Below are 14,632 nucleotides of genomic sequence, written 5' to 3' on the forward strand. Positions count from 1 at the left end.
TAATGATACCTTATATATTTTTTATATAATAAAATTACTTTAGAATTGTGGAACTTATATTAAAAGTGTTTGTTAACTGACCAAACTTAAAATTTTTTAATCACTGAATTAAAAAATATATTTTTAAATCACATATGTAAATGATTTAGAATTTACAATTTCATAATAATAAAATCATTTTTATGAATTATAAAAATCTATATCATCTATATTACTAAAGAGTAATATAAATTTATTATGAATTTAAATATAATTATAAATTTATATTAATATGTATAGAAAAATACTTAAATTATATCTATTTAATATAACATAAAACACAGGTGTTAATATAACACCAGGTATAAAATAAAAAGTTGACTTGCAAGAATTGGATTTTGTAATGATGTAAGCTGGTCATACTATATTGCAAAAAATAGTTAAGTCTTAAATTTTTATTTACAGTGATCTTGGGAAAACATTTCAAAACTCTATCAGCATTGCCAAGTTTACTGCTCTCAAAACTAAATTTTTCAATTAATTATTGTATATATGGTAGTGTTACTTTTTCTTAAATTGCTTTTTAAAATTTTTAATTGACCCATGCATCATCAGACTGCCTTATAATTGCTACTTCAATGTCCTATGAAAAGACATATTGTGTTCAGAATTTTCAATGTAATTGCTGTTTGGAAGCCTTAAGTTTCTAGTCATTCCTGTACAATGCAGTTAAAGACATTGGATAGCTGATAGTGTTTGAGGAAGGCTATAGAGTTTGAAGGATCACTGGTGAGTGCTTCAATCCTGCATTTAACTTTGAGTATTTGTAGGACCATATAGGATGCCAGTTTTGGCCATCTATGAGTGTCAGGGATCTAAATCAGCAGCTACAACATCTGTAGTCAAATCTATCACAAGATATCATAGGATATCTATGTCTCCATGTCTGAATGTGACACTGTGTGTGTCCAGGCAAGAGAAAGTCTACAAGTTATTAAAAAATCCTTCAAATTGTATCAGTGTTCCATAGAAAATGTTCCTTTGCTATGCTATTGTAATCACTTATTACCATCAGAATTATATTCACACTAATAAAGTTTCATTCAACTTCAGTACCACTTTCTTAGTAACTATTTTTGTTAATGCATATATAATACAACATAAGTGTTTTATATAAGTATAATACATAAAACACATTTTATGAGTGTATAAAGTAATTTAGCAAATTTCAATATCTGAAGAATAGGCCTATTTAATTAATTTTCATCAGAGTGTTAAAATTATAATGAAAATGATCAATTGAATATGATTATATGATTAATTTTTAATGTAATAAATTTTAAAACCTTGAATTACTAATAAATGATATAATTATTAAATATTATATCAAATCATATCATATACTGTATCCATAATAAATCAAGTACAATGTTTTAGCTTTGTAAAAAACATTATTATATAAGCATCAATTCATAAAGTAATATTTTGATATTATCTAGTAACGCCAATCTAAATAACTGGTTAATTATGAAAATATGCCAGATGTTACAATAATATTTCTGACAACAACTAGCATTATCTAATAAATATAAAAGAACAAAGCAACTTAAAGCATTTCTTAGTGATACTAATGAGAACTTGCTTTTTTTTTTTATTAAACAGAAAGATATTCAAAAAATTTTAAATAAATATTTGCATTAAACAAAATAAAATAGTTATATCTCTTCTTTACTTGATATTAATTTAATAATACTCTTAAGATATTAATGTGAATAGGTATAAGGATTATGTAACATGGTAAAAAAATAAAATATATCATATTACATTTACAAAGACNGAAAATTACAAAAATTTTTATACTTATGCCTAAATAACATAAAAAGCAAGATAGCATCCTAATATAGACATCCTAAGTGTCTGCTGGAATATTTAATGAGCACATTTAACTCCTGTTTTCCTTGACATAGGTGCAGACTGAAGCTGGGCTCTGTGAAAATCATATTTCAATACACAATTAAAAAAAAAAAAAACACATAAGGAAATTGCTAAAGCTTTGAACTCCTCTATTGTTTACAGGATGAACCCTACAAACTTTCAATTACTAAAGACAGAATGAATCCATCAAAAAACATATATATTTTTTTTTATGTAAAAAAAAAAAAAGTGTAAAATATGTTTGACAGTTTAAAGTTAACTTTAGTAAAGTAACTAACATAGCTCATAATACTTTCTTACTACAATCCTCAAAGAGTTAATCAATTTATCTGAGAAGTCAATAAATTAGTATGAGTTCAATGAGATCAATGAATAAATTTATTATTTTTCAAGCTGTTATACAAGGTAGCTTCAAAAAGTTCCCAGAATTGGTTTATTACTCAAAAGTATGAGTATAATTGACAAATCAAGCAACATGTCCTTCAAAGTATTGTCCTTCGGCAACTACACACTTTTGTCAATGTTGATATAGCTGCTGAAAACATTCTTGGAAGTAATCTTCCGACAGTGCCTACAATGCAGATGTCACACTCTGTATAACCTCATCTGCATTCTTGAAGTGGCATCCCTTGATGGCATCTTTCAACTGGGAGAAGAGGTAGAAATTGAATGAGCTCTGCTGTAAGCATTCATGGCACTGTTTGTTAGCAAACACGGTGCATGTTCAATTGATCATGCAGGATGGAATGACAACTTCCAACCAAAATTCCTGTTGTCTTGGTGATCTGCTCAATTAACTGCTGGCTGTCTGACCTCACAATCTTGTGTACAATGACAATTTCTTCCCAAATGATGATCTCGACGGACAACAACTTCACAAATCAACAGCAATACACTCTCATCCCTCATGAAAGCATTTTTACCAGTCATAAACTTGACAATGCTTCATGGAAGATTCAAGGCATCCTGAAGCATCTTGAAAGTCTCAGAGAATTTTTTCCCAATAACACAAAATTTGATATTTGCATGTTGTTCTTCCACAGCCATTTTTGACAGACTCTGTTTCACAACGTCTCACTAACACGACCTTCACTATATGGTAACTGTTGTCATCTTTGCAATGAGTATGTATTTGTTTAAACATATTTCTCTATTCCTGAGATGTTTAACTAAGACATGCATTACATGTTCCCTTTTTCATCACTTTTAATTTACTAACCCAGCATAATAAGAACTTTTTGAAGCTACTTGGTATATAACATAGGAAAAGTATGACAATCAATCAAAAAACTGACTGTGAAATTAACACTCACCAATAACAAAATCCAACAAAATGTATAAATTTTACTGCAAACTAATATTTTCATCTTAGATATCTTCAAGTTTAATTCCACAGAATAGTACAGTAAAGTTAAATTAAAGATTTAGAACTATTAGGATGCTTTTAAAACAAGCAGAACATTTTTAAGAACATGCAGAGAACTACACATGTCTGGTATGAACTGGTAGTTAATTTATCTCAAACAATGCTCTCCAAGCTGTAGAGATTGAATCAGTTTCCTTGAAGTTAACTGTTGTTCCTTTCATCTAAAGATACTGTAGATCTCAATTCTATGTTTCAATTGCTGTAGATCTGCCATTCAGTGTAGGAGGTTTGGTTGTCTAGGTTCATTTTCACTTCTTTATCTAGTGCATAAGAGGCAATGCTATACTAGTGAGATGCTTCTTAAGGAAGTATCATGTTCTCTAATCCTTGCATGGAGGCTTCTAACAGTAGCTCCTATATATTGTGTTGTTGCTGTTGAATGTCAATCGGGATAGTATAGATGCGTGAGAGGTGTTTTCTCAGTCTGAGATCCTTATTATTTCTAAGTGAGAAAATCATAGCACTTCTCTTGAATGTGATTTTGAAGCTGTTACATTTGATGATCTCCCTATAGACAGAACGCAGGTGGTCGTCACATTGAACATTTACTCTAAAGTAGTGCAACCATTGATTTGATATACAGTTTAATTGTACTCTATTGTTTTGTCAATAAAACTTGTAATAAATACTGTATTCTGCTGTTTCATTCAGCATACTGACTGCAAAGTGCAAAGTGCTGTAAAAACTTTATATCACATTTCCGGCTATGGGTTTCTTATATCAAAACGTGCAAAATTTCATCCTCTATAATCCCCCAAATTTTTAAAACATCATTCTGATACACCCTGTATAAGAACCACTTTTGGGTAGTAATCAATCCCCATGCTGGTGTTGTTGTAGGACCAGCTGTTCAGCTAGATATTGCTTAGCTAACTTCTTGATTTATGCTAATTCTTTCTTCTTACCTGCTTGGGTGGAATAATGCATATAGGCTCATTTCATTAAAGCTCTAAATGCAGCTAGTTTATATGAAAATGGATCATGCAATGTAGCCAGAATATAGTGTGGAGACAAAACTTCCCACTAACATATAACAGTGTATGGCAAGAGAGTTCTACCTATGAACATTTCCTGGCAAATGACAAGTAAGGTCTTCCAAAAGGAGACATATAGCCCAATGTATATTCTGACCACACTGCAAAAAATTAATTACCAGTCCATACCAGGCATGTGCAATTCTCTGCATATTCTTAAAAATTTTCTGCTTGTTTTAAAAATATTCTAATAGTTCTAAATGTTTAATTTAACCTTAATGTACTATTCTGTGGAATTAAACCTGAAGATGTCAGTTATATAAAGATAAAAATGTTAGTTTGTAGTAAAATTTATACATTTTGTTATTGGTGAGTGTTAATTTTGATTACTTATACAGTTGTTTGAAAATTATTTTTAAAAATAACCCCCAAGATTTAAATCTTTTTGGACTCAGGACCTTGAAGTGTTTAGATATAAAAAAATTTTGAGTTTTTATTCCTGTATATATGGATGTTAGTATGTATGGGGAGCAAGATTTTGTTTACCTGCTTTGAAACTTAATAACTCCTGTGTTTTTTGTTGAAAATTTCTTAAACTTTGCAGCAATGTTTTTGTCTTAGGGAGATTGATGCTATTAAATTTTGGTGGTTAAAGATCAAGGGAGTGGAATCACTTGTTATATCTTGAGTGGGATAAGGCTTAAAAATTTTATTTGTTATTAACATTTGCTATTTTTATAAAACTCATCTCTACCATCAAAATTAAGTTTTGCGCCATTTTTTTAACAATTAACAATATAAAATGTTTTTTAAGTAAAACCTCATAACAGATGGCATCACACACAATTTTAGAGTTTGGTCAGGAAAATTATGCAACTGATTGCTGTANAATTAAAAAGAATATTTTGTTTAATGGGAAATGTTTAATTGATATAATTTTTCTATCCAAAGTTCATAATTAGTGGCCTTTAATGGCTACTTTAGGACTTTGCTGTCACACTATATATAAAAAAAAAAAAACTATTTGATAGGTTTTGAAACTTTGCATAATTTATAAAAAATCAAAAACTTACTAAACATTCATTGTGGATACCTTGAAATGGTCATGCAAGTTATGGGTTTGCCATCACCAAACTAGGATATTGTAATTTATCAGAATAGTATATGTGTGGATCCTAGCAGTGTGGACTTTTATAGTTGACTGATATAGATTTTGTCAGTATACAGGTGTTCCAAGTGCCATCCAAAGTTTTTTTGGTATGGCAGACACCTAGTATGCCAATGACCATACCTGCTGATCTGTGCTATAATCTTTCAATTTATTATTATTTTAATCAAATTCCAATGTAAGAGATGTATTAGGCTGACTTTTTGTCACATAATTGATCATTTCAACTTTATAATAATTAAAGAGAAATCTTAAAAAATCGTTTATTACATAAAAATTAAAAATTAAAAATTTTACTTCTATGCATTTGTAGCTAGAATTATTTTAAGACGATCAATACAAAACCTTCCTCACTTATTTCTAGCCGTTTATACACGAGTACCGTGTACTCGTATACATGGGTATTTGTGTATAAATGGCTAGAAATAAGTGAGAAAGGTTTTGTATTGATCATCTATAAATTTTACACTGATAAAACAAAATAAAATTATTAATAATTAGTCTAACACAGATTAAACCATGAATTAATTTACCATAAAAAACTTGATGTACTTAATCCGGCTCTCTTGCGTGATACAACTGCTGATATCCCATATTTATCCTTTAATTAAATAAAATATTTTAATACATAAAAATATGATTTATTATGATTTAAATGATAAAAAAAAGCTGATGATAAATGATATCAAATTTTACATCAATACTGTCATGTTTTATCTAATCTCATAATAAATTTAGAAAAAGAACAGGTTATTTAAGTGAAGGTAATTTGAATATTTAATGTAAGATAACATATTATTAAATGCGGATAAAAAATAAGTAATAACTATAGCTATATTTATTTAATTTCTTGTGATTTATACATACAGTATAACATTTCAAAATTTGTTAATTAACAAATAATGCATTTTAATAAATATATAATCTGTTAAGAAATTATAAGACCACTACATTTTTTTTAGTTTTCTCAAAAATAACAATGTTTAATGGTCAATTATTATTCTCAACAAAGTAAATACAATAAATAATCAAGTTTTGAACAGTTAGTTCAACAATCTTAACATATTTTAGTTACTAGTTTTACAAAAGTCAAATTTTCACTGTTAATAAATTATAAGACCACCAAGAGAAAATAATTTAATCCTTTACCTTAGGAAAAATTTCTATTACCACATGATTATCAGTTTTCTATGATGTAACATGACTAATTTTAATGGTTTTCTTAAGTTTATTTTTAAGTAGTTGTGGTTAAACACCATGCCAGGAGGAAGTAAATTGGAAGGAGGAAAAATCTGGAAACTTTATTGTTATGTTGGTGTTGGTTACTCAGAAGGGGCCTTAGCTGATCTCCTTAATAGGTCCAAAATAGCAATTCATCATGTTTTAGAAAAATAAAGGGAAAATTATGTACAGAACAAGAGATCTGGTAAAAAAAAAAAAAAATCATTGTCCTCACATGATTTCAGGCATGTTTTTGATATGGCAACTCAACAGAATATGTCTACAATAGAAATTTCGTGTGAAATTGGACCAAAGTTTTCACTTGTAATTGCTTGAAAAATATTAAGGAAAAACCAGAATGCAAGTTACATAAAACTAAAGGGTAAACCCAAATTGACAGGCACATAAACAAGTAAGATTAGAATGGGCCAAGAAGTATATATCCTGCACCAAAGAGTGGAACAATGTAGTGTTTTCAGATGAAAAGAAGTTTAATCTTGACAGCCCAGATGGGTATATTGCATATTGGCATGATTTGTGCAAGGCACCTAAGGTATTTTTTAGTAGTCAAATGGTGGAGGCTCTGTCATGGTTTGGGGATCATTCTGTTATGATGCTAAATTTAGCATTAAATGAAAATCTGAAAATTATCAGGTATTATAGGAAAAACATTTGCTTCCATTTAATCATATTTTAGAGGAAGAAAATAGTGCTACCAACAAGACAAAGCCATCTAACATAACTCAAAGGCAACTCAAGACTAGTTTAAGGCAAAGAAAATTAATGTTTTACCTTTGCCATCAAGAAGTCCTGACTTAAATCCTTTTGAAAACTTTTGGGGGATTTTAAGTCAGAAGAGATATGTAAACAATCGTAATTTCACATTCAAGAACTTGAATGTGAAATTATGCGCTAATGATATATTATTGACAACCACCTACTGAAAAAATTGGTAGAATCAATGCCAAACAGGCTATTTTAAGTGTTATGAAGAAATGGGGCAACAATCAACTATTAATCAACAAAAAAGTTACTTCTCAATATTTTGTTTTTGTGGTGGTCTTATTATTTATTAACAATGAAAATTTGAATTTTGTAACACTAATAACTAAAATGCGTTAAGATTGTTGAACTAATTGTTCAAAACTTGATTATTTATTGTACTTACCTTGTTGAGAATAATAATTGACCATTGAACATTGTTAGTTTTGAGAAAACTAAAAAAAATGTGGTGGTCACTTATAATTTCTTAACAGATTGTATTTATATAACATGGTGATTTTATTTCTAATAATGTTGTCAGTGGTGGGTCTGTGGTTTTGTGGGTGTGCATAGGAAGCAGTTATGTTCCAGAGAAGCATCTGCAGGTCTAGTTTTGCACAATATTTTGCAAAAATTTGTCTCAAGATTTGAGACTCAACATTGTCAAGTCTCTTTGTCTTTTTGGTAGTTGCAGTCTAATACTGTCTGTGTTCATGCACTTTCATTACAATTATTAAAAAACACGTATGATTTTATTTGTTTTATTAGACTGTGTACAAGGTCTGTCCAGAAAGTTTGCAAACTTTTCAAATAGAAGTTGTTTGCATTTACCTAGAAGCTAGTCTGTTTTATTGCCTTTGAAGTAATCCCCTCCTGAGTCTATGTACCAAATTCAGCATTTACGCCAAGAAAAGAATGCTTCCTGAAATGCTTCTTCAGGAAGCATTCTTTTCATAGCAAAAGTGTTTCTCTGTGATAAGTCTATAAGTATTTAATTTTCCACATCTAACAACTCGGGTTTTTTCATTTCTGGATGATATTTTCTTAATTCTGATAAGTGCCCTTCAGTAGCCAAGTGGATAAAACCATCGAACACTGGTAGTTAATTAGTTAGTTGTGGATTCGGACATCGCCAATGGGCTGGAGTTTTCCAGGTTATCTTCATGTTAGTAACACCAAAATAGGATCCAATTTCCCATAATAGTCTTCCTGGAACATATCCCCCTAAGCAGATTGTTCATGTGTCATGTTGCCTTAAACAAATAAACCAAACTAATTCTAATGATTGATTATTTATTGTGACGTCACAATGTTCTCAATTCTTTTACTGGTGTATTGCCCCCTGTACATCATACTTTTCCTGTTAGCAATAGTGTTGTGCCAGTTATCTATCTAACTTCATTTGGGGGGAAAATTTTGAATTGAAGTAACATGAATTCTGGACCAAACCAGAAGCTCATATATAGTTCATCTGGGCCTCCTGCCCCTAAGCATTCCATATCTATCCTTGATTTTCATTTATCTAACTCTGATCTTGAGATTAAGGAATGATAGACAGTCAGGGGGAGAACAGTAGAAATTTATAGGTCTACAGTTTTTTCATATTGCAGCCCAATAATTTTTCTATAAATGCAATATTTACAAAAACATAATTCCCATGTAATTTATACAATCTATTGCAAAAATATAAACACTTTATTATCACATAAAAGCAATTATTTGCGTATTTTTACAAGATTTTTTTTATTTAAACAAGTCATATGAAGTCTTTTGGATGTTAAGGTTAGCAACTTTGATCACGTGTGGGGCTGTCACAACCTATCCAACACAGATCACTTTTTGAATATTAACAGCAAACCAGCATTAATTAGTAGTCAGCAGTCGTTGACCATCCTCTCTTCTGGGAGGAGATCAATGACTACTTTTGGTCAAATTACTTCAACCCTCTTCCACAACAAGTCCCTTCTTTCTATTGGACTAGCAGTGTGGTAGCATTCAAATAGGAAAATTACATAATACAAGATCAGCAGCATGCACAAAATATGTTTTAAGTGGTTTTTGAGGGTGCCAAGTTTTTGGGCAATATTTGGTCTGTTTTTTGGGAAATTTGATTCATTGGCAGATTTCCATTTAATTTCAGTTGTGAATGGTACAATTTCTTAGAGTTAACATTAGGAAAAGATATGATATCTTAATAAATTTTAAATATATTTTCAATTGGTGTCTACTTGACCAAAGAAATTGTGCCATTTTGCATCATCTGAATATCGTGATAAATTGTGACAATGGTAGGTTGAAATAACCAAACTACAGATATACCTCGCCTTACGTCTGTAATTGGTTCCAGAAGAGGCGACGTAAGTCGAATTTACTTGTCACTAGGCTAAACGATAAATTACCATTCCCGGTTCTGTATTTTATTTATTAATGCATTTTTAATAATATATGGTAAATAAGGATCTATTTTAAGCTTACAAACAAATAAATTTTAGTTTTTAATATAGTACAGAAAAAAGTAATCTAAATTTACGAATGCATGTACTGTAAATACAGTACATACTTGTAAATGTATATATTTTAATATGATTTTATGTGATTTAAACGCTTTTCTAGTGATATTACGACTTCAATGTTTGTGGTGGACAGATGTAAAGTTGAATAAAATGACTTAAACTTGATTTTTATTTTTCCATATACTTTTTTGACAAATTTGACGTATAATCAGGAATGATGTAACTTGAAACGACGTAAGTATACCTGTATATGGTTTTTGTTTTAATGTTTGTTATATTATAGTATTTGATTTATATAACTACAAAGGTTATCTTAAGTAAGGGTTTATCACACCAAGTGACCAATCTAACACATTTTAAAAATTCTTTACTCATCTACTGTACACAATTTAAAGAATTTTTAAAATGTGTTAAATTGATCACTTGGTGTGATAAACCCTTACATAAGATAACCTTTGTAGTTATATAAATCAAATACTATAATATAATATAATAGAAGGGTTAGAAGTAAAGATAATCTAATAATCTTGATCTCTGTTGTTATTTTTTGCCTGGGCAACACCAGACTCATATGCTAGTAAATAAATCTTATAATATAATCAAGATTGGTTGATAATAATATTAATAAGTGCAGAGCCCAAATGGTCATGAGTTGAAAGTTGACATTTGGTACACAGTTAGGGTTGTCATTAGAAAGAATGTACACTACAGGACTTTCTGAAATTCCCCCATGGAGGAGAGTGGGAGAGTTAAGGATTACCCTAAATTTGGATTTTACTGTACTATTTTAAATGCAGTTTTTTACAAAAAATCAAACATGTTTTTAGACCCATCTAAAAATTCTCTAATTAGTCTCAGAAGAGGGTGAACCTAATTCTTGCACCTGGTAAAAATGGGTAAGATCAGCTATAATCTAATAATCATAATTTTTGCTATCGTTACTATTTGGCCAAGCAACGCCGGTCTCATCTGCTAGTATATGAATATTTGTGAGGATTAAATATTCTTAAGAAATGTGGCAAATAGAATATATAAATTGGAACTTTATGCAAAAAAAATAATAGGTTTTTCCTGAATATAAATTTCTACAATATAAAATTTTACTTCCTGTTTTTCTTTAATAAATTGTAAATCAAATAATGCCACGGTATCCTGACATTCAAGGAAACAACCTGAGTTTACCAGGTACAAAAGACACAGCAAACTTTTGTTATTAGCCTATACACAATACAAACCTTGACAGTTTGTCTCCAAAAAATAAAAAAATTAAATAATATATAACTTATTTTAATAATAATAAAATTGTCTTTAACACAGAAATTACTTATGATTAAAATAATTATTTTAATCATAAGTCATCTCTGTGTTAAAGACAATTTTATTATTATTAAAATAAGTTATATATTATTTAATTTTTTTATTTTTTGGAGACAAACTGTCAAGGTTTGTATTGTGTATAGGCTAATAACAAAAGTTTGCTGTGTCTTTTGTACCTGGTAAACTCAGGTTGTTTCCTTGAATGTCAGGATACCGTGGCATTATTTGATTTACAATTTATTAAAGAAAAACAGGAAGTAAAATTTTATATTGTAGAAATTTATATTCAGGAAAAACCTATTATTTTTTTTGCATAAAGTTCCAATTTATATATTCTATTTGCCACATTTCTTAAGAATATTTAATCCCCACAAATATTCATATACTAGCAGATGAGACCGGCGTTGCTTGGCCAAATAGTAACGATAGCAAAAATTATGATTATTAGATTATAGCTGATCTTACCCATTTTTACCAGGTGCAAGAATTAGGTTCACCCTCTTCTGAGACTAATTAGAGAATTTTTAGATGGGTCTAAAAACATGTTTGATTTTTTGTAAAAAACTGCATTTAAAATAGTACAGTAAAATCCAAATTTAGGGTAATCCTTAACTCTCCCACTCTCCTCCATGGGGGAATTTCAGAAAGTCCTGTAGTGTACATTCTTTCTAATGACAACCCTAACTGTGTACCAAATGTCAACTTTCAACTCATGACCATTTGGGCTCTGCACTTATTAATATTATTATCAACCAATCTTGATTATATTATAAGATTTATTTACTAGCATATGAGTCTGGTGTTGCCCAGGCAAAAAATAACAACAGAGATCAAGATTATTAGATTATCTTTACTTCTAACCCTTCTATTATATTNTAATGATACCTTATATATTTTTTATATAATAAAATTACTTTAGAATTGTGGAACTTATATTAAAAGTGTTTGTTAACTGACCAAACTTAAAATTTTTTAATCACTGAATTAAAAAATATATTTTTAAATCACATATGTAAATGATTTAGAATTTACAATTTCATAATAATAAAATCATTTTTATGAATTATAAAAATCTATATCATCTATATTACTAAAGAGTAATATAAATTTATTATGAATTTAAATATAATTATAAATTTATATTAATATGTATAGAAAAATACTTAAATTATATCTATTTAATATAACATAAAACACAGGTGTTAATATAACACCAGGTATAAAATAAAAAGTTGACTTGCAAGAATTGGATTTTGTAATGATGTAAGCTGGTCATACTATATTGCAAAAAATAGTTAAGTCTTAAATTTTTATTTACAGTGATCTTGGGAAAACATTTCAAAACTCTATCAGCATTGCCAAGTTTACTGCTCTCAAAACTAAATTTTTCAATTAATTATTGTATATATGGTAGTGTTACTTTTTCTTAAATTGCTTTTTAAAATTTTTAATTGACCCATGCATCATCAGACTGCCTTATAATTGCTACTTCAATGTCCTATGAAAAGACATATTGTGTTCAGAATTTTCAATGTAATTGCTGTTTGGAAGCCTTAAGTTTCTAGTCATTCCTGTACAATGCAGTTAAAGACATTGGATAGCTGATAGTGTTTGAGGAAGGCTATAGAGTTTGAAGGATCACTGGTGAGTGCTTCAATCCTGCATTTAACTTTGAGTATTTGTAGGACCATATAGGATGCCAGTTTTGGCCATCTATGAGTGTCAGGGATCTAAATCAGCAGCTACAACATCTGTAGTCAAATCTATCACAAGATATCATAGGATATCTATGTCTCCATGTCTGAATGTGACACTGTGTGTGTCCAGGCAAGAGAAAGTCTACAAGTTATTAAAAAATCCTTCAAATTGTATCAGTGTTCCATAGAAAATGTTCCTTTGCTATGCTATTGTAATCACTTATTACCATCAGAATTATATTCACACTAATAAAGTTTCATTCAACTTCAGTACCACTTTCTTAGTAACTATTTTTGTTAATGCATATATAATACAACATAAGTGTTTTATATAAGTATAATACATAAAACACATTTTATGAGTGTATAAAGTAATTTAGCAAATTTCAATATCTGAAGAATAGGCCTATTTAATTAATTTTCATCAGAGTGTTAAAATTATAATGAAAATGATCAATTGAATATGATTATATGATTAATTTTTAATGTAATAAATTTTAAAACCTTGAATTACTAATAAATGATATAATTATTAAATATTATATCAAATCATATCATATACTGTATCCATAATAAATCAAGTACAATGTTTTAGCTTTGTAAAAAACATTATTATATAAGCATCAATTCATAAAGTAATATTTTGATATTATCTAGTAACGCCAATCTAAATAACTGGTTAATTATGAAAATATGCCAGATGTTACAATAATATTTCTGACAACAACTAGCATTATCTAATAAATATAAAAGAACAAAGCAACTTAAAGCATTTCTTAGTGATACTAATGAGAACTTGCTTTTTTTTTTTATTAAACAGAAAGATATTCAAAAAATTTTAAATAAATATTTGCATTAAACAAAATAAAATAGTTATATCTCTTCTTTACTTGATATTAATTTAATAATACTCTTAAGATATTAATGTGAATAGGTATAAGGATTATGTAACATGGTAAAAAAATAAAATATATCATATTACATTTACAAAGACAGATTTAAATATAAACAACCTTCAACTTCATTTATGTGAATGAAATTAATATCCAGCTATTGACAAATCTTAGAATTAATAATAATAATGATATGTTAATAAAAAATAAATATAATAATAAATGAGTGCAGATTATTAAAACTACTTTTAATTCTTGATATAATAGAATGAAATGAGACAATAAAAGTTGCCTAATTAATGAATAAAATATATGTTATTTTATATGCACTCATTTAAATATAATTATATATATATTTTTTTTTATGTAAAAAAAAAAAAAGTGTAAAATATGTTTGACAGTTTAAAGTTAACTTTAGTAAAGTAACTAACATAGCTCATAATACTTTCTTACTACAATCCTCAAAGAGTTAATCAATTTATCTGAGAAGTCAATAAATTAGTATGAGTTCAATGAGATCAATGAATAAATTTATTATTTTTCAAGCTGTTATACAAGGTAGCTTCAAAAAGTTCCCAGAATTGGTTTATTACTCAAAAGTATGAGTATAATTGACAAATCAAGCAACATGTCCTTCAAAGTATTGTCCTTCGGCAACTACACACTTTTGTCAATGTTGATATAGCTGCTGAAAACATTCTTGGAAGTAATCTTCCGACAGTGCCTACAATGCAGATGTCACACTCT

At 28.7% G+C, this 14,632-nt stretch overlaps 1 protein-coding gene across 1 annotated transcript in view; it reads right to left on the reverse strand.

Moving 5' to 3' along the window:
- The window catches only part of LOC111623914 (dynactin subunit 4-like), a 58,137-nt gene that overhangs the window by 19,806 nt on the left and 23,699 nt on the right, over window positions 1-14,632 (reverse strand). Inside the window, exon 6 of the mRNA XM_023366646.1 lies at window positions 6,016-6,083. Coding sequence (XP_023222414.1) covers window positions 6,016-6,083 — 68 coding nt within the window. The remainder of the gene's footprint in view (window positions 1-6,015; window positions 6,084-14,632) is intronic.

Source organism: Centruroides sculpturatus, unplaced genomic scaffold (genome assembly GCF_000671375.1).
Source record: "Centruroides sculpturatus isolate CEXI.00-Female unplaced genomic scaffold, Cexi_2.0 scaffold344, whole genome shotgun sequence".
In the NCBI taxonomy this organism is placed as follows: Eukaryota; Metazoa; Arthropoda; class Arachnida; order Scorpiones; family Buthidae; genus Centruroides; species Centruroides sculpturatus.